Source organism: Clinocottus analis, unplaced genomic scaffold, assembly GCF_023055335.1.
Source record: "Clinocottus analis isolate CAN_PGR_092001 unplaced genomic scaffold, fCliAna1.0.p SCAF_11, whole genome shotgun sequence".
Classification (NCBI taxonomy): domain Eukaryota; kingdom Metazoa; phylum Chordata; class Actinopteri; order Perciformes; family Cottidae; genus Clinocottus; species Clinocottus analis.
In genome coordinates this window covers 5,897,764-5,923,731 of record NW_027175832.1, presented here as the reverse complement: position 1 = coordinate 5,923,731, position 25,968 = coordinate 5,897,764, and the positions used below count along the sequence as shown (strand labels likewise).

Genomic DNA, 25,968 nt, shown 5'->3' with positions numbered 1-25,968 from the left:
CATGATGACGATGTGGATTAAATAGCAACACAACTTGTTTTCTACTTTATCCATTTACAGGGTGAAACAGACCCGATTGGGGGATTTGTTTGACTCGGTATGCCACGTGGGCTCAAATGAGCGTACATATGGATTCCTATGAAAATATATGCATGAACTTACTTTCATGTTCTTTGTTTTTCTTTATGCTAGAATAATGAGAGCCGTCTTCTCTCGTCTCCTTTTATTGATATTCACATCCTGTATTGTTTGAATCCGTGTAGTTAAACAAACATTGCCAGAGTAAAAAGGAAGGAATGAAATAGCCGTGTCACATATTGTCAAACAAATCCAGGGAGGAATATTGAGCAATTCATAATTATTTTTTTTAAAATCGAAAATAAAACAATGACTCAAGCTTCTTCTTTTTGGATGTATGAATGGAATACACAATATGTTAGACTGAACGTCTTTGGGGCTTCAAATGTTGGTTGAACAAATTTGAATATGTCAACTTGGTCAATTGTGAATATTGAGACGGACCGATTTAATTTTACGATCACTAATAGCATAATAGTTGCAGCCAAAGAACTGAGCAGTAAGGTCATATTTGTGTAAACATGTTTTAATAAAAAGGGCATCCTGGCAAATCCACCAAATGCAACAAGCATTTGGTGGTATTTTGTTGATTTAAATTATAGCTGTACTTTGACATCTGCTGCTGGTTCCTCTCTCTCTCTCTCTCTCTCTTGACAGTCTCCCCTGCTGTTGAAGACAGACACTTTCAAACTCCATTGCCAGTCATGCATATGTACATACACAGTTCATTAAGTATGTTGCCTCTTTTTTCCATCCAGCCTGCCATGTGCAAGCACATAAATCATTAACATAAACCTATTTATGTATGTTAAGAGCTGCTCTGCATGTTGGCGGTGTGTGTGTGTGTGTGTGTGTGTGTATGTGTGTGTGTGTGAGGCTGCTACATGTGTACTTTGTATGCGGGCATGTGGGTGTGTCTATGCTTTTCTCTGCACTGAACAGCAATGATATGCAAACGAGGTTCCGCAGAGCCCCTCTAATGCCCCCTGAAATATCTCACCAGCAGAAACACGGAGGTTATTTACACTCTTATCGCCGTGAAGATTTACATGTTCATGGCATTAACAAGAACAAATGATTATAGCTGGATGTGCGCGTGTAAATGTGTCATTATCATCCTCATCTTCCGACTTTGACTTAGTGGCAGATTACCAGCTGAACAGCCTCATCTGGTTAATGAGACCTTGAGAAGCCGGAGGGGGAGGAGGGATGGGGGGGGGGGGGGAGAAAACGGTGGTAGAGAGAGAAAAAAGAGGGTTAAGGAGAGATGAAGAGAGAGAAAGAAAAGATGGCAAAAATGGAAAGAGATATATAGAGGTGGTGCGAGCCGCCCCGGTGCCACAGTGTTTGATGAAATGTTGAGCTAATGAGGTCCTAGCGGTCCACACCAACACCAGCGGCAGCATCCATCCATTCCTTCCATCTGCTGCACACCCCGCCCTTTCCCCTCTCCCACCTGGCAGCGCCTTGACAGCCAATCTGGCTGTAGAGCTGCAGCACCAGTGGAGCAGGTCAGAAATCCCATTTTCACCCAGGGGCTTTTAAGTGGCTCCACAGACGCTATTCTCTCTTCTTCTGTCTCACAGAGAATTTAAGTGGGCCTCGCTGGCCTCGAATTGGCCACTTCAGGGAGCTCGGTCAGGCTATTACCAAGAAATCGGCTGGATGGTCCGGACAAGGCTCTCCATTTCAGCCGGAATTACGCGACCCGTGCAATATGGGGGTTTTGGGTTGAGGCGATTGAGTTGATGCAAACTGTAGCTCATCCGAGAACTGGCTGAGAGAAACTAGAGAATCCTCAAAAACTGCACATTTCATTCAATTTCATTAAAATTTAATCCGTGACAAAACTCCACTCAACGATTCATGTTATTAATAGTGAATAATTCAAAAACAGTTCCATCAATGCGTTGGAAAGAACAAAGCCAGCGATTTCAAACACAACAAAATACCTTTGATCATAATTACAAGATTTGCTGCGTTTAAATTCTGGCTGCTGAGGTTCTTTAAAAGTGTCCCATTCCACCACCTGATCAAAGCTGCAACCAGTGATGTAACCCGAGTGAATATCCAAAATAAATTATGTATCCTGATTAGCATGAGGCCGTGTTTGACTGGAGGCATAAAAATAGACACAAGAAAGAAGGAAATGCAATAAACAAAACAATTTCTCTCATTTCTCTGCTGTGACACAACAATCTTCTTCTCCAAAAAGCCATCTTTATGTTTCAGATAATCAAACAGGATTAAAAAAAAAATATGTCATTGTTCAATTCACAATAAAACACGAGTCCACGTTTCCTCTAGAAGAAGCTGATTAGGGAGAGAAAGGTAGTTTTATTTATGATATGCTTCGATCCATCAAGATAGCTTTGCCAACACTGTGCAGATGTGTAGATGCAATAAAGAACTGGATTCAAGTAAAGTTATTTACTTGTGCATTTAAACTCATGCTACTTCATGTATTTGACAGGTATTGTTTCTTTCCAGATGAAGATGTTCCTTATGAAAAACACACGATGAGGTAATACAATAGACAATATTGTTTCTTATTTAACGAGTGGTTTCCCAAACCTTTTTGGATTGTGACCACGTGTACTTTTTCACGTGTGTGTCCAACATTTCACAAGAAATGGGAAGGTAAGGAAAAAGTCAAAAGTCTGAAAACAGATTTGTGTAGCTATCTCAGATTGTTCTCTTCCTTTTCCTTAAATCATCACACAAACACTGAGATAAGAAGCTCCGCCTCACCAGCTCAGCAACGTCTGCACGCCGACGGCCTTTTGAGCTTCTTCTGTCCGAGTTAACTTTCAAAATGAGTTCATGAAATTAAAAAAAAGAGAAAACTAATTCAGTGCCTATGCATATAGGGCACAATATTTGTATTTAATACCTATAAGTCAGCTCGTGTATGGAGAGTTTCTTACGCGAGACATGGACATTTTGAACAAATTTTCTCTCCAGGAAAAAAAAGACGTCGACCTATTATCCAATTATCAAACTAGTATTCTTAATTATTACATTCATTATTTCCAAGATCAGACCGTTTATCTTTTGGTCTCGAAATATTAGAAAATAGTAATAAAATGATGGCGATCGTAGGTTCCCACAAAAACTTGCGTTTGGCCCAAAATTCATTTTGCCATCATGTCAAATAGAGAAAAGCAGTAAATCTGCACATTTGAGAAGCCGGACCCAGTCAGCTGCTTTTCTTATAAGCTCACAACACAATAGTTTTTCCATTTCATGAGATTTCCAGCCTACAGGGTGACCTTGTCCCAATTGTGGCGAACACCGGGAGCCCGTCCTGGTTTCATTAAGCCCACCCGTCCATCCATCCACAGTGGCCTATAAAAAAAAAAAAAAAAGGTACAGAAACCCCAACGTTTAGATGGACGACAGCCAGTCACATCTCTGCTTCCGCCTGGCGGCGCGACAACTCAGACGGGCCAGGGGGGGGGGGGGGGGGTCGCCCTCCTGCGTTTCCTCATTCTGGTCGGCATCCTGAACCCCCTGTCTGCTTCCAGCGGACGCGAGGACCATCGCCGCCTGCGCGGCGCTCACGCTGCCAGACTTCGCTGACCCCGAGGGAAACGTGGCTGTCAGAGCTGCGTGGATTAACCTTGGGAAAGATGGCGGAGGGGGGGGATGTAAGTGAGAGGCAGCTTGAGTCCCCCAGATCACCTGGGGAGGCGGTGTCCTTGAGGGCAGAGGGAGGACGGGGGCGGGGACCAAAGGGAGTGATTCAAGCGCTGAAGCAACATGACGCTTCGCCACAGGAATGGCGTTTCCAGTGTTCTGAAGGCTGTTCTGGACAAGCCCGGCGATTGTTGAGTGACATCTGTAGGTCACGAACAAGTATGTGTAATCAAAAAAAGAGGAAGGAAGATAATGACTCATATAATCACACGTTATTACTGTGATTGTTCAGTTTGGCCGGGCCTGATTGGATTCATAGTCGGTGCTCAGAGCCCTTCACCGCCCATGGGTAACACGGGCAATAATTGGTGGTTTCAACTCACATGAGTCTTAAGGGGGCTTGAAATCAGCTTTAATTCCCCCCCTCCCTCTATTCCCTGATTTAGCTCGGCCCCTTGAGGAACATAAATACTCACACTGCAGTGAACCATTACGCTTGACATGTGCCATACCCCCTCAGAGCGGAGAAATGCCATTCCAGTGCTGTTATTGATTTTGTGTGGGTGAATGCAGTAGGAAGAGAGAGGGGGGCGGGGAGGGGGGGGGATCGAGCATGGGCTTAGTGAGGATGCTGGGTCTTCAAGGATCCGAAACTGAGGATATGGCCGGTAAATGTGAGAGCTGAGAGGCTGCAATCACGCAGCCCAGCAGGATGCCGTCTGGCTGTCTAGTGTCGAGATATAACAACAAAACAGAACATGCTCAGCCTCCTCCGAGCCTCGGGCCTAACCTTTAGACTTGCCAAAGACGCTTTTGTTTTCTGTAGCCTCCTTAAGGAGAAGGCTTCCACGCATGGTCAGAAGTTAATGATGGCTTGAAGCAACAACAACAACAAAAAATGCTCTTGTAAGTTCTTCAAATATATTCTGACTTTAATATACATATAAGAATATCTTATTATTGTATGTGACCTTACTCATGTGTTGCTCACTGGATTATGACTTCAGCTTTTGTCCTCCGTAGACCCTTGGGTCACATTCTCCATGGGCGAGGACAAACAAAGCGAGTTTTGATCAGAAAATAACCAACGGCGCAGCTTATGGCTGAACTAAATGGGAGCAGCGCACTGCCAATTAGAAGAGTGAAGCAGTGTCAATAAACAAAAACACAAACTAACAAAAACTAGGACTGAATATGCTGGTCAACAACCTGTTTATCCATGACTGAGACGAGACGATGAGACCGACGTCATTAAACACCAACTGTGACCTTGTAGTTTGACCAAAAAGACAAAAATATGATATTTTAATACCGCTTTTGTCTTTTCAGTGCAGCAGTTTCATGCGTCGAATCAGGACAACACCGGCAGCAAACTATGATGTTGCTTATTACTTCAGTTAAAGTTAACAATAACAAAAACAGGGCAATATTTTTTTGACTAAACTGACTGAAATGTTCAATAAAATCTAATGACTGAAACAGCGTATACAACTCTAGCGGCAACACAAAAAAAAAACAATGCCATAAAAAAAGCGGATAACAAATGGCTTCAACACGCTCTCGTGTAAAGCCAGCTGTTTCTAACAGGGAGGCTAAATTAAATTAAATCTCACTGGCATGAATATAGTGGATATTCACGATGCTAATATTTGCATCATTAAGTAAAATTGCCTGTAAAAAAAAAAAAAACATGAAGAAAGCTGAAAAATCTGTAAAAAAAAAAAAAAAAAAAGAAAGAAAATGCCTGAGACCAAAATGCTGCCATGAGACCAAAATGTACAATTTATGATTGAGTGATGACACGAAAAAAGAGAGGAAGAGGTGTGTGTGTGTGTGTGTGTGTGTGTGTGTGTGTGTGTGTGTGTGTGTGTGTGTGTGTGTGTGTGCATGTGTGGGGGGAGGAGGGAGGATAGAGCAATTAAAAAGAGGGACGGAGTGAAAGAGTGAATTAATGGATAAATAATGAAGCAAGGATAGAGAGACAAAACAGCCAATAGCAGCGCAGGAGGAGCGGTGTGAGTACAGTTACCAATTAGAGTACAATCTCAAAAGCTGGAGGCAACAGCAGGAAGGAGGACCGAGTGCATTCGGTTGAAGGCGCTCTGTTTAGAGACCTGCTGATGAGTCCACGCCGGCTGAGTGCTGACGGGAAGAGTCGATGGAGGACGGCTGATTCGGAGCCGGTTGTCCGGCATGCGCGTTTGACCGTTCATTAGAGAGAGCTGAGAGGGTGAGCGAGCGCTGCTGAGGACTAATGAAGACAGGGGGGGGGGGGGGGGGGGAAAGGAAGTGGGAAGAGAAAAAGAGGAGGGTGGGTATCGAAAACAGGGGCAATTAGGGATTCCAGCGGCTCCCGCTGCTCCGACGCTCTGGTCGTAATTAGGGCAGAGTTTTCTGTGAGCACCTTGAAGAGAAGACATTTCTGATGGATTATCTGCTTCAGAATATGAAAGAAAAATAGCATCTGGCCTAAAAAGAAACTACTGAAAGTTAATTGATGAAGGTAAAAGGGTTTTTTTTTTTTTGGGATAAACGACGTGGTTGATGAACTAGAGTTAGCACGGGCTAAAAGAAGAGCTGATAACAGAGGAGGAATTGTCAGATTGTGGGCCGAGCCCTGATCCTCAAAGCAAAGAGACCTCTTCACTGTGTGTGTGTGTGTGTGTGTGTGTGTGTGAGTGTGTGTGTGTGTGTGTGTGTGTGTGTGTGTGTGTCAGAAAAAGAGAGAAATTCAACACAGACAGCGCTGAGGAGCAAAGATGTAATATGTGCCTGTGTGCTCATGTTGGAGAGGGATGCAACACTTTACTGGACTTCAGAGTCTCACACACACACACACACACACACACACACATGCACACACAAACGCACACACACACAGTGATCAAAACCACAACCAGAAATAATGACCCTCTCCATGTCAGGGACAGTTCAGTAGTCCTACAAGTGTAAGCCAGAACCTCATGCTGTTTTTGTTTATTTATACACAATTAAAAAACACTTTAATCAGGATAAAGTTTGAAAACGGTGTAAACAAAACCAGATACGATGGAATCGTTAATTAATTAATAAATAGTTACCTGGTGTCAATGAAACTGAATAAATTCTGCGATGTTAAATTGTCAGAAAGGCGACAGACTTCTTCAGACTAATTGGTGACGAGTCTTTAATCAATTCAACAAGAGCAAGAGATGGTTTTCAAATTCCTCTTGGAGAAACAAATGACAATACTTGAAGTGTCCTCTCTCTCACAGCTGACTGCTGGCTGTCCCATCAGTTTCAAAAGGTTCACACTCAGGGTAAAAATATCACTTTCACATGTAGTTTTCTGACATAAATCAACCAAAAACAGACAGAAAAGAAGAGAAAAGATGCCAACTTTGACACCCAGACTGTCGTCGTTAAGGACAGCAGAGCGTTGAGAGTCTGGCTACAAAAACTAGACTAGTTTGTTTTTTTAAAATCTGATTTTTCTGGACAAGCAACTTCTCCAAGTCATGCAGACAATGACATAAATAGTAAAGGAGAAAGTAGTGTGATGCGCTTATGCATCTTATGGTTCAGTCGCATCTCACCTGAGTATTCATCCTTCTTTCTGGTTAAAAAGGAGAAACACACCTTCCTTTAAACATAATTAAATTGGATATCAACACATATTGTAATGCCGACCTTTTCAAGGAGGCGGTTGAAAGAATAAAAGATGGAGGCTGGGAGTATGCCCGCTGCATGGAAACAGAAACATTAGCGTCATTTATTATCATCAGCCATGTAAACACCTGAGTAGGAATATCGTCTTTTTTAGAATAATGGCATAAAACGACATATTTTGTGCACGTAAACATGCACAACATGGAGGTTATGACCTCGTGAGATGATTAAGCTGGTAGGAAACACAAAATGAAGTCTTGCTACACGCGCAACTTGTGACGAGCGCTCACAAGACGCCCTGGCTTCATATGAAGCGGTCACAAGCAAAAACAGCAGGATGCTGCATGCCGGAGAGCTCTCAGACAAAATACAGAAAAATCCCCAAACACACTTTCTCTCCTCAAGAGTTGACCACAAAGTCAGAGCATCATTTCTGTGAAAAGAAAACCTCAAACTTGTACTACATTGGGCTGCATTTTGTCATCTATTACACAGGTGTTGCTGTGTGTCTGTGTATCTGCTGCCGCGATATAAAACAGCAAACGCATCCGCAGATCATGAGATAGACGGACGGCACGACTCGGCCCTGAAGGCGAGACTCCGTGTCGTTAAAGCTCAACCGTCCTCGCCGCCTGCGCCGAAAAGGTGAGAGGAAGACTGCTGCAGCTGGCTCTTCTTCCTCCACACCTTGCCCCCGCGAGCATGACCCGAAGAGGAGAAACACTTGCAGCAAGATTCTTTTAGTATGAGATGCGAGAGAGGCCGGACCCAGGCAGCCCGAAGTGTCAAGCCAGTGGGAGTGTGGAGACAATCGGGGGCTGCGCCTTGTTACAAACCACACTCTTTCGCCTTAATTGGCTCCATAATCAGCCTGCTCGCCGCCGGTGCAGAATGTACAACGGTGCAGCCACTGTTTGTCCCCATAACCTCCACCCAGATAGAGGAGCCGAGAGCTCCAGTCGCGAGGACCACACACAGACGCGTCGCTGTCGGAATGATTGCCTTGGCATGAATACAAAACGCGAGGTGCAATTTACCAGGCTAAAGGATCTCTCGCTCTCCGGGGCGCTGAAATCGAGCAGGAGGTGGCGAGTGGAGAAGATGGAGGAGGGAGAAAAGCCAGGAGGAAATGACAGAAGGACATTAGGACGAGAGAGGGAGGCAGAAAGACAAAAGGGAGAGGGGGAGGACGTGCCAGACAGAGGCGGGCTGAGGAAGGGAGGAAAATGAAAGGCTGATAGATGGAAAAAGAGGAACAAGGAAAGGAGTGGCTGTCAGAGAAAGGAGCACTTTGGAGACCAACAAAACTAGGGCAGGGCCTTCAGAGAGACATAAGCGGGATTTCAGGGGCATCTTTTGACGGCCGGAAAGTTAGAAATGTACACTCGCTTCACCGACGCATTGAAGTCATTGGAGATACCCGATGAGGTCATTAAGCAAAGCTGTGGTCTCGAAAACGTCGTTAAAGCATCTGCAGGGTTGCTCCTCCTGAGCGCATCCAGACACCTGCATTTGAGGAAGATGTCACATTGTTCACAAGCAAACTCGTGGCCGCCTTCACACCGTTTATCAATGTGGCGGGCTGATATGTTCCCCGCGTTCTCTCCGATCAGTTGTTGAGGACGGTGGGTCATGGCGATCACACAGTGAACGGTTGACTGAATCGACAACGAGAAGATAATCTTGTTAAGAGAGGGTCCGGTGGGGGTAATCGCTCGCAGGGCCGAGCACAAGGTGTGCGCCACTCTTTCACGCTCGCATCACGGCCAACTCTGAACTGCAAAAGTCCCTTTCCGACACGAGATACAGCGAGTTGGAAAGGAAACTGAAAGATAAAAAAAAAAAAAGGTGCAGAATAATCCTAGCGGGAAGTGGAATATATGCACAGTGAGGGACAGCGGCAGGAAATCTGAATGTGGAACTCAGGCAAACTGTTAACTGTCAAACTCCAGATGACAAGTTTGTTATTTGTGAACAAGAGCAAACAGGCAATTTTCACACTAACGCAAGAAAACTTCTTCTTCCAGACTGGAGACCGGCTGCTGAATCTTGGAGTGCGAGTGTAATAATTCCCATCGAGATAAATCCCTGAGGAGCAATTACGGTTGCGTTCTATAATATATGCAATATAACAACAAGCCAAAAGGAAGACAAAAAGACGGCATCGCCAATACTACAGTACCAAAGCGGAGGAAAGCTCGGCTTCCCTCTGAAAACATGTTCAATGCTAAATATTATAGTTGGAGTTTGTCCATTATGTGCTGGAACAGAGCACAGAGGAGGATGAGAGACAGTAACCAAAGAGAGAGAGAGAGTGTGTGTGTGTGTGTGTGTCTGTAAGTGTGTGTGTTTAATCTACCAGCTGCCAGTGACAACCCTCTTCAAGAGGAACCGTCTCCTAGGAGGCCGCTGATTTCATATTTACAGGACAAGTGAGAGGGTTTTCTGATCTCTTTGTGCTCGTGTATGTTAGTGTTGGAAAGTAACTTATTACACGTACTCAAGTACTGCGGTTAAGAGTTTTAAAAGTACTTTATAGTACAGTCGATGACAGTACTATTTGGACTTGTGGCCTCTTGTAAAGAAAGAGTGTGGAGTTGGGGCAAAGCCTGAGGCGATATGAGAATGTCATGTCAGGATTATCTTTGCCTAATTAACATAATCACCAACGTCCCGTTCTCAAAACTCTCCTAATGGCACGAATACTGGGATCACTTTATATTTAGTTGAGAACAAATATTTATATTGCATCACAGACGGAGAACTTTTTTTTTTTTTTTTTTTGTGAACATCCTTTTTTAGTGAAAAACAAACAATCTTAAATAAAGTGGTCATAAAATATAAGGCCTTCCTGGAAAGATGAATGAAAAAAAGCAACATTGTGTCTGTTCTTTCGTCAATAATAATTCCTGTATTTTCTTTTAAAAAAGGGATAGTTTGAGTGTGTCTTAAGTGTGTGTGTGTGTGTGTGAGGTACATTGACTCACATTGAAGTACTGGTACAGGAAACAAAGCATGCACTGCTTTAATGGGGGCAACTGCAAAACATGTATTAGACAACGAAAAGAAAGGTTCACCTTAAAATAAATCCAAACCAATTCATGTGTACGCTACATTTAGAACATTTCCACTGCTTTGTTTCTTGCCGTCAGACAAACTTTCCTTTGGGGAACTGAAAGTGAAACGCATCTATCCGTTCTATATCGATAAGTGTCACTGATGCTAATTCATTGAGGTGGGCGTTTCCTTTAGGGGGCTACAATATGTTCACTTTGCCCCGCCCACAGCAGTACATGGCTCTGCTCCTGTGCTGCTACTTCTGTCAGTTTAGAACGCTTTTTTTCCCATTCAAGTGAGGATATTCACGACGATCCTGTTCATAAAAATGCAGTGTTCCATACGATCAGTGTTTTGCAAAAAATCATGTATTGTAGCACTTTCCCATTTCCAACCAATTCTATCTCGTGCAGCTACAATTCGCGCAGCGAGAGCGTAAATCTCGATCTAATCTTTGCAACGGTTCAAAAATAACTTCTCCCCTTCACCGGCTACAACTGTGACATTCTGCTTACACGTCGGTGCATCTGGATCAACAATCTCATAATGTCATATTTAATAATCAGTCACATGAGGCAGGTCTCTGCCAAATCTGTGTTTTGACTTTAAATCCTTTGAGTGCATTTAGTTGATGGTTCCCATGTATTTCTTCACTTGCAGTAAGTATTTCGATGGCTGTTGTTTTTTCCCCCCAATTGCATTCCCACAAACTCTGACTTGTACGGAAACACTAATGAAATGAATCACGTCGTTAATGTTCATTGCCGAGCCGAGGTAATGCCTTTTCATTTCCTTAATGGCTGCGCACCTGAGATGTGATAATAACCAAACTGGTGATCGGGAACATTCAAATGAGCGTTACATTCACGCAGGTTTATCTACACAATGAGAGAAATAATTCCTCACATCAGTAAATGGCTGTTTGGAGGTTGTTTTCTCTTCTTTTCTTTTTTTTTCCCCACCAAGGTGATGAGCCTCTCCCATAAACACCGGGCTCATTAATCTAATCCTGGGAGTATTCTGCGTGGCAGGAATTCATAAAAACACAAACAATGTGCGCACGTATGCTAACAGCCTTCTGTCGTGGAGCATCTCTCACAACATTTTATCTCTAATGAGCGCTGATCGGCCTTTTCCATGTTGCTGCACGCCGAAGGAAAAGGTGAGCGACACACAGTGCCAACGAAACAATATGAAAGTCAAGCAAAAGAGGTTTTATCAGTAAAATGCACTAAAGTCTACTAAGGTTATTATAAGATATACTGACACTGATCAACGTCTAAGCAGCATTTTACAGCGTTGTATCTCCTGAGGTGAAACTATTACTTGATGTATAATGAAGTAGTTTAATCTAATGGTTCCCAGCATGGGTTTCATGCCCAAGATACATTTGAAGGATTAAATGAGTAGAAAAAAAAAGAAAAGTTCAGGCTCACAAATCGCAATAAATGCTTTGTGAAATATTGAATATTCTTTCCTTGTTGAGTTTCAAACAAATAACTCAACGGGTGAAGTTTAGAGGGAAATAACTCTTCAGTTGAACGAAACATTTGACAAAGCGCCCAGATAGACAGATTTTTCTCTCTCACATGCAGCACATCCTAATAAAGTTGGGAAATACAGATTATTTAATCCATAACACTGTATTGTATTTTAAACACATATCTCATTTTTATTCTCAAAAGCAACTCAGCTACTCAGATAAATGTAGTGGAAGTTTAAAGTAGCATGAAAAAGAAAATACTCAAGTTACCCGGCGGCTCGGCGGCTGAAGTTTAACAGAAGCATTAAAACTGATATTAACGTCTTTGCAGCTGATAACTTTCCTCTCGGTTATTAGCTAAGCATCTGATGCTATTATCATAATCATCATCATCAAGGCCTTTTGTTGCATTATTAACGAAATGATGATGGAGGACGGAATTAACACTGATTACGAGCCGAGGAAGTGGAGTCATCTTCGGCTCATAAATAGAGAGATACTCTTCTGCGTTTGTGGAATAAACCCCTGCATCTGTTAATCTCTGTTCATGTTATGAGCCAGATGTCTTTTTTTTATTTTTTATCATTGCTCTTTACTGTAAAAATGAGCATCTTCTTGGTTTAAATACCCCCTTTTCCTTTCCAAAACTTTTCCTCCCAGCTCAGCGTAAAGTTTTGAGGCTTAACTTTAGAAATGTAGACATTTAGGAGCGACGACGGAGTGATGACGAGCGCTGAAGAAACTTCACTCACGGTTCCTCTTGTTTATCTCGACTGCAAATAACTGCAGTTTGCGAAGAGGCAGAAGTTTCAAAGGAGTTCCTCCGTGAATAAAAAGGGAATCAACACAAGAAAGATAATCAAGTGCTGGTCCAAAAGTTTTTATCAGATTGTTTTGGCAAAAAAAAATAAAAAGAATTAAATTCATTTCATGACAAAGAAGTTCCAGCAACCTGTTTTAAAAACAACCAGCCGGCTCACAATGAACAGAAATCACACTTGATGTTGAGCTTATTATCTCATAGAATTGATTCTTTACTTGCTTGTTATTGTAATTGTTAATTTAGCAAAACAGAAGACAGAACCAGGACTCACCAACAATATATTTGTATAATGAAGTATGTTTTTAGTTATTCTGTGTCCTCTGACGGTGTAAAGTCTTACAATTAATCTTTTTTTAGAACATCGGAGGAGACTGTAATGAGTTTATTCTTCGTTGACTATGTTTTGTCAATTTAATCTGGATTTTTTTTAAAAAGGTTTTAAGTCTTGGGGCTTCGCCGCAACTTTATACAGAATACTTTTTTTATTTTTCTATTCAAGGCGCCCCTAGCTCCATGTATTCGAGTCCCATTCATTATTCCCATGAACAATGTTTTTTGCGATTCGCATCTCTTCCACGGCGTGCAATCAATATTGAACTCTCCTCGTCAGATCATCGGCCCGAAAGACGACCGACTGCATAATCTTTGATAAAAAGTCAGAAGCACAAGTCTGTCTGCGCATCGTTCGACTCCCCCAAGTTGTGAGGAAGCCTCACAAGTCAGAATGTTAAACTGTGCGCAGCCGACAGCGAGCGCGAGCTGAGGACCAGGATGCCGAGAAAACCGACAAACCATCTGCGGCTTGAATCAACTTTGGAGTGAACGTTAAATGAATCCAAAAACCAGAACCGAGCGCTTTGCTCTCAAATTCGACAACGGAGCGTTTCTGGAAACCGCTCGCGCTGTGACTCGTGACCTCTTAACTTGCTTCTTCTCCATGGCAACGGCAGCCGAGGCTCGTGGTTATTGTGGTACCTAGACCCGTCTATCGTGCCAAAATGACAGATTTGAAATGTGAGGTCATAAAAATGAGGTTCATAAAATTATACAGGAATTACAATGCGGGTATTGTTGGAAGAAACACGTTTCCTCCTACTTCACATCTTTATTCTTTTTAACTGCAGGAAAGAAGGAGCTCTTTTGATGAGATGGAGTTGAGCCGGTGAGGTTTTACTCCACATCGACACCCAGCGCCTCCCTGCCGAAAATCAATTTAGGCGTACTGACAATCATGGAAATTTCCGCTGTTGACCTACATGTCACTGTGACCCACTTGCCCGCGGAGGCCTGTCCAAGCTCTCAATGAGGTTCAAATCTGAGGACTGAACACTGCAATGTTTACAAACCCCCCCCCACCTCTCAATTCTCCAGGAAAAAAGAGGGTGAGAGAGGTGCTGCTGTATCTGCAGGCAAGAAATGTACTTTCTGAAACAAACAAAATTCCACAGTCACGCCCGCTTGCCACGGTGACTGACAAGGTGTGAACAAGCGTGGGAAGCCGTACGGACAAATGCGATCCTCCGCACTCTTCAAATGACTACTTTCCCCCCCTCGTTCAGTGCAGAACCACTCCAACCTCCGCTGAGGCAGCCAGCGATCAGAGACGGAGCCGCCGGGACCGATTACTGCGGACCGGGGGCGTCGCTACGCCCGGTGGTGTGGCGGCGAGCACCGACGCCTCACAACGAGAGGGTCCGGGGGTTCGGATCCCCGTCTGGAGTTTGCATGTTCTCTTTGTTCATCCGGCTTCTCCGACTTCCTCCCACAGTCCAAAGACATGCAGCTTAGGTTAATTGGACTCTAAAATGCCCGTAGGTGTGAGGGTGAATGGTTGTCTGTAGTATAGCTTGCATTCATTTTCTAATGACATCACCAAATAAAAAACATAGAGACAGAGGAAAATCACACTCTTTCTGATTGAAACAGTCTATGAACTCTCTGAAGCAATGGATGCCCACGGCCCCACATGGACCCCAAAAAAACACGTGCGACTCCCTCAGGGGCTAAGCCCCGCCCCCTTTCTTTCCACCCTAGAAACGCCCCCTTCTGCAGACTCACCTTCGCTCCGTGTTTATGAATCCGCTGCTCGTCATTGCACAGCAGCAGACGGCTCTGTCTCCATGTGTGCTACATGCGACGGAAACGTCCCATTTTGAAGCCGGCGTATTGATCTTGAGACTTTTCTTTATTCATTTAAATTCAATTAAATGTATTTTGTATAGCCGAAACGCACAAAGTTGCCAGAGGGCTTCACAATCTGTACACATACGACATCCTCTGTGCCAGGAGCCTCGCATCGGAAGAGGAAAAATGCATTTAACGAGGAGAAATAAGGGGAGGAAACATTCAGGAGCGCAACAGAGGAGGATCCCTCTATCAGGATCACATCACAGACGTGTGATATATGTCATGTGTACATAATTAATACCATAGTTACAACACATGTCATGCATATGTTGTAACTATTCATATAATGACATTTATTTTTAATAAAAGCTCTGATATATCTGATAATTTGGAACATGCCTGAAATAGAGCTGTCACCATATCAGATTTTCATAACATAATTATTGTGGCCAAAATAATTTATCTAAAGAAAATCTGGGGGGTGGGGGGAAACGATAATAATAATAATGCGATCAGTCAATTTCATCTTTTTGAAATTGTTCTTTTCTTCTTTATTGTACGCTTTGACACAACCCAGACTGTAATTATAAAGCTGTCTTGATGACATTAACATGGGAATAATTCTCATCTCCGCCATCCCATCTTCACAGCACATTTAAAGCTTCCATCATCCAGATTACATCCAGGTGCAGTTCAATACTCCTTCACTTGCACATGTGTGCTCTCACATAGTTCCTGTGAGGCTACGTCTGTAGTTTCTTACTGACATTGTTGCACCCGAGAACATTCTGTGCATCTTGATGACAAACGCGTGGACATCTGGACAAAAGGCCGCCTTTACACCTTGCACTATTTGTCTTGCATCCAGCTTGTATCTCGACATTTATCTGGAGATTTCACCCGATTACGTCGAATGGACCACTTTGCAGCCGGCGTGGCAATTGAGGGGATGTTCTGCACCAGCAGTCCAGATGAGTTAGACAACTTGAAACATTGAATTTAAACTGTTACCAACTTCAAAATGTCTGCTTGCTGCATGTTCAGTTGTCAGAATTGAAATCCCGGCAGCAGACTCAAGTTATTCAGGATTCTAACGGGATCACGACCGCTTCAGACCGACAGGTCTTTCAGTTTAATGATTAACTATTAACTGCTGACTCAGCCCAAGACGAGCCAAGTGGCAACAGGTAAATGGGGTATCAGTAATGTTGCTGTCAAGCGACCGCGAGCCTCCAGCTTAACTTCTCCGTGGCAAAGACCCAGCAAGTCCCTGAACACTCTTCCTTCCACACGGATCCCCTCATGTGGTGTTTTAGTGACGCTGCTGTAATACATGTCACAGCATTAGCTCCCATGTGTGTCCAACTGGGTTGAGATTTGAGGACTGCGAAGGCCACAGGATGCGATTCAGATAATGGTCATACTCATTAAACCATTCAGTGAGCCCTCAAGCACCCGCGTTTGTTCTTCACACTCGTTTACTCGGAGTTTCTCTTCGTTTGGATGTAGATTTTGACTTTTCCAGTGGAGGAGTCGACGCATCGGATGAAATTGCTCTGAGAGCGTATGAAGTATATACAGTACCTGCTTTACACTACAGAGACTCGGAGTCCCACCCTGCTGTTGATATAACCTGAATTAATGCGGAGTCCTTCCAGCGGAGAGAAAGGAAGAGGAGGAGGAAGCAGCTCTTTATGATTTCTTGGAAGAAAATGCTTACTCCTCAACACCAGTGGAGGTGTAATCAGTCGCCTCATCAGTGAGAGCGGGAGACCAAAGACTCTCCGATGAACAACCATGACACGGTCCCCTCGTGGTGGAATGCACATCAAAGTGCGCTCTGTAATTGGGACCGTTTCGACTGAAGGCAGACATCTTGGCGCATGCAACGATTTAATGTCAAATCATCGGGAGAAGAAAAAAAAACAACAAACACTTCAGTCGCTTACAGGAGAGGTTTCTTCGACATCTTTTGTTCAGTAATTTCTTGTTTACAAGAAAACGTCGCCAACTGTAACTCAGCTCATCCTTTGCTCTTTTATTGGCCCAAGCAGCTCATTGGTTGGGCATACCTCAGGCCTCAGTAATTAATAACCTTGCTATCCAATATGTTCGGTTAGAAACACATTGGTATCCTCGGAATCCAATATGTTTCTAATCTGGGTGGTTCAGGGACGCTCAAGGCATACAGAAAGAGATTATGCCAAAATGCAAGTTACAGTTTGATCATTCCTCACTCCTACCCCGTAAGACACGCTCATTAATCACGTCTAAAGAGCGGAGTGAAGGCGGCGGCCTCGTAGGTCTGCGGAGCGAGAAGTAGGAGCGGCAAAGAAATTGGGTTTCATTGCGATGCTTCCTGCAAGCCGTCTCTTTGCATTTGCCCTTAGCGGCGCGGATGCTGGCAGCGCCTCATCATCTATCTCCTGATGTTGTGCCAAAAGGTATTGTCCATTTATCATAGTTTAACCTTTTCAGATCCTTCACAGGTCTCTCAGGGGGCATATAAGAAGAGCGCCCCACAGGCTACAGCTTACCGGGCACCAAAGGTTAAGGCATGAAATCTCCATTCAGCTCGTGACGCGCGTCTCAAATTTCCCTCCACTTCCTTTATGTTGAAAACGTACGAGTCCACCAGCGATTCCCTCGCCAAAGAACGCCAAAAGGCACCGAGTGTAAGATTGCTCCGTCGAGGGAATGCTTATCGAGAGGCTGCGTCCTCCTCCCCGTCCTACCATTCATCCATAATTGCTTTCCAGGCCTGCTTTGGAAAGTGCCTGAAGCTGTGTTATGTTTGGCGGAAGCAGAATGCACTGGAGATAAGTTGAAATCCAAGACTATACCCCAATTGGGACCGCTGTGGCATAACGAAACCACTATTCTCTCATCTCTTAGTCGAAAACGGAGCATTTCCAGTATTCTAACAAAGCCTTTGCATAAAAATAGTAGTTATCTTAAACTAATGCTACAGGAAGTTTATGTTGTAATTTGAAAATCCAAAATGGTAAAAAAACACAAAAGGCAGACCTCACACACACACACATTCATTCATTCATGCGCGCACACATACACACACCAGTGTATACTAAACATATACTTTCATTTCAGTAAGGCTTTAAAGGACTTTTACTTCACAATGTATTAATGTACTAACAATGTTTTTGATATGTTTTTGACATTCAGATCAAAACAAAGATCTGAATATTGACAGTCCTCCCTATTTTAGACTCTGGTGACAAAATCTGCAAGTCCGCCCCCAAGAATCTTCTCAATAAACTCAACGTCACCTCCCATAATGCCATCTGCTTCATCACCGGTGCTCCTCTCAACACTCATCACTGCATCCTGTACTCTCTCCTCAACCGGCCATCACTCCACACCCGCAGACTAATCCACTGGCATCAGCTCATCTGTATCGTTGGGATAACCCCCGCCCCCGCCCCCCTCACATATCTCCGCTCTCTGCTCATCATCTCCAACAGTGACCGCAATTTACGCTCGAGCAATTTCATCAACATGGTTCATCCAAAAGTCTGCACCGGCTTCGTCCATTTCTCATTCCAGTTTGCCGCTCGACTGGAATGAGTTGCAAAAGAATCTCGAACTCCACGCCCTCGTAACCCTCCTCGTCATAACTCATTACAAACAATAGTCTCTGATCCCTGCAACTGTTTCTGAGTTTACGTCCGCAGGAACACAGTTTGTTTGTTTACATGTTGCACATATTACGATTTCTATGAGATCGCTCGAGATGTTTCTGTGTTTTATTCCTTTTATAACGACTTGCCTCCTGTCTGCTGTTGCCTTTTTGGCCAGGTTGTCATTGTAAATAAAAACTGGTTCTCAATTGACTCATCTGGTTCAAAGGAAGGTAAAATGAATACATTTCTCGCACCACTGTCGCAAACTCAGTTTGCTTACAAAGTCTTTTGCCGTAATAGACTAATTGGGGAATTTTGTCGCGCTCTCCAGCTGGCTGATTGCAAAGCAACACCCCAATGAACGGTGAAACATGGCTTTGTTGCTCAGAGAAAACCGTCGAAGATGTGGCTGTCTGAGATGAAATATTAAACTTCTCCCTTCTCCAGCTGTCAGTAAAGCTGTGGGTTGGAGAGGGATGACTTGTCATGTCTCCTTGGCAAAGACAGCTTTGTTCTCCTTGGCGTATGCCTTCAAGCAGTGTGTACCTAGAGCCCCGAGACGTCTAAAACCAACTGTGTCCAGTGTTTGTGCAGAAGAATGGGTTTTGTAGACGTCTCGTGTCGCGTCACTGGGATTGTCTGCAGCTGCACAGCAGCTTCTGGCTGTGGTCCATGTCACAGAAAGATGACTCATTCAAACTTTGCCAGCAAGTGAGCATTTTCACTAAGTTCAGTGAAATATCTCAGTATCTACCAAATTCATTTTCACAAACTTTGGTTCCGACATTAACGGACGAAACCTCAAGACCAGAGGTGGGCAATTATTTTCTCCGCTCAGTGGGTCTTGGGCTATAGCTGTGAAAATGAAATGGTCCTGCCTGCTGACAGTTATGGCAATGCGCCGCCGGTTTGACGGCAGGTCCGCCAGGTCCTATAACGGCAAGCCTAATTTTAATAATAATTGTAAAAAATGTATATATATATATATATATATATATATATATATATATATATATATATATATATATATATATATATATTAAATTAGAATAATTAGAATACTCGGCGGGCCAGATTAAAATGCCCAATGGGCCGTCGTTTGCCCACCCCTCATGGTCTTGCCCTCAGACCTCCAGCTATCGCATCTTTAGCGCGATTACTTCGTGCTAAAGATGCGATAGCTGGAGACCATGGTGGTCAGCTGACTTTTCACCGTGTGCCGTCATCAAATCAAAGTCGCCGTTTGTCAAATACTTTCTTTACAACCGAATCCACGCAAAGCTAATGACCTTAACCTGAAATTATGCACGATATTCAAATACTGCACAAGTGTTACCAAGGGTAATGGTAAAAGATGAATGATGAAAATCAGAAATAGAACAATAGAACAAGTACTACAAATGACTTGTGTGCAAAACATCAGCAGCAGTCAAAATCTCTTATTCTGCTTCTTTCTTTCCTTTAACCATCCATTGTGAATCTGCATGTCAGAGTACAATGCCATGTCTTCTCTGTCGTGTATGTTAAAAGTGCGTAATACACGATGGGGAGCATTTTATTGTCTCTCTATTGTCTCTCTCTCTCTGCCTGTGTCGCAGAACAAACCACGTAAAGCGTGAGCCGACAGGCAGGGCATCCTCAGCATGCGCGACAGAGAAGCACGACATCATTCTCTGCTCAGGTCCACATTACTCCACTATCTCTAGACATAGCAACTGGTTGTTTGCTGCTCCGTTAATGCTCTGAAAATTGCATTTTGTTCCTTTTAACAACCAAATGTTCGACCTTAAAATCATATCTCGAATCGTGTCTTGTTCGACGCGCCGAGTCAGCCAGGTTCAAGGCTTTCCAGCGTGACGTCAGGGTTTGACAAAACTCCCCTCTTCTGCATCAAACCCTCCTCCGTTAGTTTGCCTCCGCCTATCTCGCATGATGACAGTTAGGAATCGGCATGATGGCGATGTCGGAGGGGCAATCAGAGGGAGATGGTTACGCCACTTCTTCCTTCTATCCCCACAGAGACGGGTGAGAGTGATTTCCTGTCCTCCTCCTCCTCACTGAGAAAATAAAACTGAGAAAGGACACCCCATGGGATTTAACTCTAGCTTCCACTCTCATATTCGGCCTCCTTCCATCTTTTGTCTCATTCTCGCTGGCTGAACTTTTCCACGGTCCTGTATTCTCTTTTATCATTCTCTTCATCCTTACCCTTTCTAGGTTTTGTCCTCTTCGCTCATTCTCTTTGCCTTACTCTTCAAGAGTTTCTTTTCCTTTTCATCTCCTTCCCAAGTTTCATTCTTTGCTTGCTTATCGCGCCCCTCCCAAAGTCTTCACAGCACATGTCCGGGCCAACTATTGCTGCTGCATAAATAAGGAATAAAATGTATAGAAATACATAAATTACACTTTATTCTGACTCAAATCAAAACATTTGCATTGAAAATACTTGGTACACAAGATTCAAATGGATTTCAGAGTCATAAATATTGTCTGTAACATACAAAAATAACTTGATGGAGAGAAAAAGAAATGTTGCGTGCTTCAGCATCTTGGCCAAAAGTCGGCAGAAAACTTAAAGGCTTCAAAATGTTTTCTGGGTTGTGATGAGTCTAATACTCTGGAGGACGATAAAGTGAAACGGTCAAAGGCCGACTGGCACTGAACCCTGCATGCCAGCCAGCTGATATCTTGGAAAGATCAATATGGCAGAGAGGGCAGCAGGCAAAGATGAAGAAGACAAATGTTCCTGTCAAAGGTTTTTTTTCTTCCAAGCAACAATAATTCAGCACCGCGGGACAACAAATGTGAACCAAAGGCCGATAACTTTTCCACTTCTGGATATTACTGAGAAAGTTCATCCATGTTGTCAAACACAATGCTTCAGAAAAATGAACGCTAAGTATTTGAAGGTTGGACTGCATTATGGGATTCCACATGCCAAAGTCGCAAAGTGCATTCGAATCATAAAGTATTGATCCCGGCTTTCAGAGGCGGAATGTCAAGGGTGATATAATAGTAGCTTTGAAGAAGCATAAATGATGTTCAGTGGCGCCGCGGCCCTAATTGATGTCCCTTGTCGCTAAGATGTCAATAAGTTTATTGGCGAGAGAAAAAATAAATTGGTGGTTTACTCGTGGTGCTCGGCTGCTCCCGTCGGAGGGGGGGAAAAAAATCGATTCTCAGCCAAAGCTGGGTTTACTGACGCATTACAAACAAATCCTCATCAAATCAAAATGTACACTGTCGCTGAATATTGGCATTTCAGCCAGTGAGAAAACAGATGCCGCGGTGCGCAGTCAGCTGCGCGTCGGCGGCCGTAGAATATGAAGGACTCCTTTCAAATACATTTGTGTGCTGATCAAATTCAAATGATTCCGATTCTAAGACCAAAAGCTGAAACAGCCTGTGGCATATCCACCGCGACAAATATTAACTGGATTTCAAATGTTCTGTCTCACATCGAGTCCACCATCCACATGCCACTCGTCATCGGGGTAACTGACTACCAACACAGTTACTGAGCTCTCCAGACAGCAACCGTACCACCTGCCAGCCTCTTAATGGAACTTATACCGCGTCGGATGTCTGCATGAGGAGGCGTGGTCACACGTCAAGGTTGATTCAGGTCAAGACCCTCGTGGCCGTGTGGACACGAGTATCATTTCGACTATTCCAATCTTCACGGCTGCACGCCGAACCCAAACCGCTTGGTTTTCCGCCCCAAGACTAAATATTTCAAGGCGCTGTGTGGTGGCCGAGGCGACAAGGTGGTGACCATGAACAGACTCCTGGTTTGCATCCAGCTTGGGGACTTTTGCTGGATGTCATTCCTCGTCTCTCTCTCTTTCTCCCGACTCGGTTTATCTGTCTGCGATCTCTGTAAGCAATAAAATGCCTTATTAAAAAGGACATTTACAAAGCCTTCCTTACTTTCAAGGTATAAAACTAAACTTTTAGAAATATATACACAGATTAAAGTACAGGAGCATGCAGCGAGTGCAGTATGGTGAAGATCCCCATTGAATCAAAATCAGTCTTCCACGAAATCTATGTAATAAATGCTAATTGGGCAAATTGCCTGGCATTTACCTTGATTAAAGAGGGCAAAAAAAAATACAAAAATACAATGAAGAACGTGTGTGTGTATGTACATAGTACATGCATACAGACATACATGCATACATTCAGTACCAGGTGTCATACATAAAGTGAGCTGTGTGTTCACTGTGCACATCCCCAGCATGCATTTCCTGCAGACAGAGCCCAGACACTCCAAAGGCAAACTTAAGTGGACAGACGAACAGCATTTCTCCTGAGGAAACTCTGCCAGCTGAACTTTTCACAGTCATCAACATTAGAGGTTTCCACGCTCGCTGGTTCCTGCACCAAAGAGATTTCTTTTAATGAATAATAGTTCCACCTTCTGTTGCCAAACTGCATTACTTTGTCACAAGATTAAGTGACTCTTCAAAGCCCCCGGTGTTTAATTTAGCAAAAAGTTCACTTCGCAAGCAGGATACTTTTCTGACGTTCACAAACACGGTGCCTACTTCCAAATCTGTCCGGCGGATGCATGTTCATGCTGCGTATTTGTCTCTCCCACACAGCAACAGCCTCTTGAGCAAAGAGGAAGGAAGCTATCAAATGACTTCTATGCAAATCAACCTGTGACGTATCATCTGATGATTTAAAGCGTGCGTTCAGCAGCAAAAACATCGTTTTTCTTAAAAATAGATGAAAGCGCCAATGTGTCCTGCCGGAGATTACTGAATAAACCTCCAGGACTCAGGCCCAGAGGCCCCGTGACCGCTGGCTCCTGGGCCCCCGGTTGATGTAACTGTTTGCATTTATTGGCTAAAAGTCAATAAAGTGACAACAAAGAGAAACAAAACTACGAAGAGAAGGAAAAACAAGTAAAAATATTAGCAAATTGACTACAAAGGCACTACCAGAGTCACAAAATTATACAACAAACTGAAGAGGGGTGTAAAACTATTTTTTTTTAAAAAGAAACAAAGAAGAAAGAAACAAATTGACTATAGAGAAAAATATAGCAACTAAACACCAACACCAAAATGACGATAGTGAAGCTGCACAACTCCAAAGAGACACCGCATCACTACAGAAAGATGCAAAACAAACCCAGAGAGATCCAAAAGGACAGCAAAGTATCACAAAACCACAACAAAGACAAAGACACACAGAAACACTAAAGAGATTCAAAGCAACTCTAAAGAAATGCTTAATGATACCAGAGAGATGAAAACCAAGCAGACGGACATGAGGGGACTACAAAGAGCCACACTAAACTACAATGTTGATGTTGTGTCTCTTCCAGTCCGTGGCTCATTGTCTCTTTATCTATCTATGGGTCTGCCCCAAAACTGTCCATTTCTTTCAATCTAAAACATCTCACATCCAATAGTTGGGAGAACTGTTGCATTCCTCCTTTGGCTCAGTGGTGCGGACCGCTACACACTCAACATCCCATCAACCAAATTGCCTACAGAGAAGCACGCCATCTTGTATGTTGCCTTAAAAAAAATTTAAAAAAAGCCTCTACTTGCAGCACGCCAGTACTCACATTGATTGTTTTCTCCTGGCCTGGGTAAATAGATGGAAGTCAATACACCCCTGCTGTGACGTCAGGGTTCACCTCGCTGCAGGTCTCCTGGGCTTACCAATTAGAGCGCAAGAATGCAGCCAGGGATTTCATTTGTTGCCTAAGCTGTTATTAGTAACGACAGGTGGGTATCGAGTGTGGCGCAACACTGGGCTGGAGAAAAGTGTGATAAATGACAGAGGGGGGTGATACTCTCACTAAAGAGCTGTGCAGATAGATGACTGCTGGTCATTAGACAGGAGGAGTGTGTGCGTGCGTGCGTGCGTGTGTGTCAGGCACAGAGAGTGAAGATGCGCTGCACAAACGAGTACCTATAACGAGAGGAAAGTGAAAGTGGCTTCACTTTGGTGCCAGCTCTGCGGCGACTCTGACACCATTTGGAGCTCCGCCCGCCCTCCTCTCCCTGCATTACGGGAGACGCGCACAAACACATCTGTTTACCTTATGGTCGATGATGCCACTGTATCCCTGGAGGACCGGGGGGTGAGGCTTGGGCATCCTGACGGAGGCTCCAGTGGGCCGCCGCAGCTGTTCGTGCTGCCGCACGTGCGTGTCGTTCGCGTCCCTGGATGCGCCGTTGAAGCTGCCGTTGTACACGAGGAACAAGCTCGCGCACAGGAGGAGCACGAGGAGCACGGCTATCCCATGGCGCTGACACAAAGACACAAACACATGCTGTCCAATTATTCCAGGAGCAGCGGACTGAGTATGGGCCGCACACCTGCACCGTCAGCGTCATCCTGTCAACACCACCCGCGACTTCCTGGATGCCAATGTCACGTGCGAGCAAAACTTCCAACAAGCAAGAAAACCAGAAGCAGAAAGAACAAATACGCTGCTGTCGACTGTTTAAGGGCACAGGCTGAACCGTGGCATCGACAAGACGCCAGCAGGTCGTTAGTGTTCATCTTTACTGAGTTTGCTTGCATATATTTGAATGCTCAGGTCCTTGCAGGAGCACATCTGCACGGTCCCATACACGATAAATTAAAGTTCGTGTCCATATTTTATATCAAGTGAAAAGGTGCTTCAGTTTGAGCTCCCAGGTTATGAATCACTACAAAAATCACAGATGCATAATATAGGCAGCCAGTGACACTTTTAATCTGTTTTGTTTGGAGTGTGTGCATCAATTTGTATCCGGTTTCGCAACATGCATTAGTACAACACATATTAAAGCAACAAAACAAAACAAAAAACCATAATGCACTTAAAACAAAAAGATTTATGCAACTGCATTAAGCGCCGGAAAGGATAACACAGGGCGCGCTGTGCCCCATGCAGTAGTGTTTATTATAAGAAAAAGCCGGAGCTTAGTGCCAAACAGAGCGCCCAGCTGGATGCCCATTGTTCAGACCCTAATCTTTTGATCCGACACAGTGCACACAGCAGCGTTACGGAAATTGAAGTGCACTTCACTGAACAATGCTGGGTGTAAAAGCGAGCACAAACAACTGCATATAGTGCTGCACGGCAGAAACCTTTACCATGGGTGTCTTCATGTTGGAGCGCGCAGTCTTATGGCTCAGTGCGTCGGGCTCCACTTTCTCTCATCGTCCAGCGGCATCTGTTCGTATCCCGCAAACCACTCCGCTCCGTCCGCGCTCCGCCAGTCCGCCTGCTGCTGCCTGTGTGCCTTCAGACCGGAGCCCAGGCGCAATTCATACTGTGGAGACCGAGGGGACAGATGTTCACTGTTGCACCTCTGCTGGGTCTTAAAGCCCCCCGAGTTCGAGGGGCCTGACGAGTGGCGAGACGCAGCGCAGTTAATTAAAGAGACTACCTGCAAGAGGGCGATAAGGCCGTTTTGTTTTACGGTTATTTCGTGCTGCTGAGCAGTATTTGATGG

The 25,968-nt window shown here is 44.1% G+C and overlaps 1 protein-coding gene across 1 annotated transcript in view; it reads right to left on the bottom strand.

Moving 5' to 3' along the window:
* st6galnac5a (ST6 (alpha-N-acetyl-neuraminyl-2,3-beta-galactosyl-1,3)-N-acetylgalactosaminide alpha-2,6-sialyltransferase 5a) overlaps positions 1 to 25,752 on the bottom strand; it is a 37,711-nt gene extending 11,959 nt beyond the window's left edge. Inside the window, exons 1-2 of the mRNA XM_068571409.1 lie at positions 25,607 to 25,752; positions 24,561 to 24,770 (exon numbers count right to left, since the gene is read on the bottom strand). Coding sequence (XP_068427510.1) covers positions 24,561 to 24,770; positions 25,607 to 25,621 — 225 coding nt within the window. The 5' untranslated portion in view covers positions 25,622 to 25,752. The remainder of the gene's footprint in view (positions 1 to 24,560; positions 24,771 to 25,606) is intronic.
* Between the last annotated feature and the right edge of the window lie 216 nt (positions 25,753 to 25,968).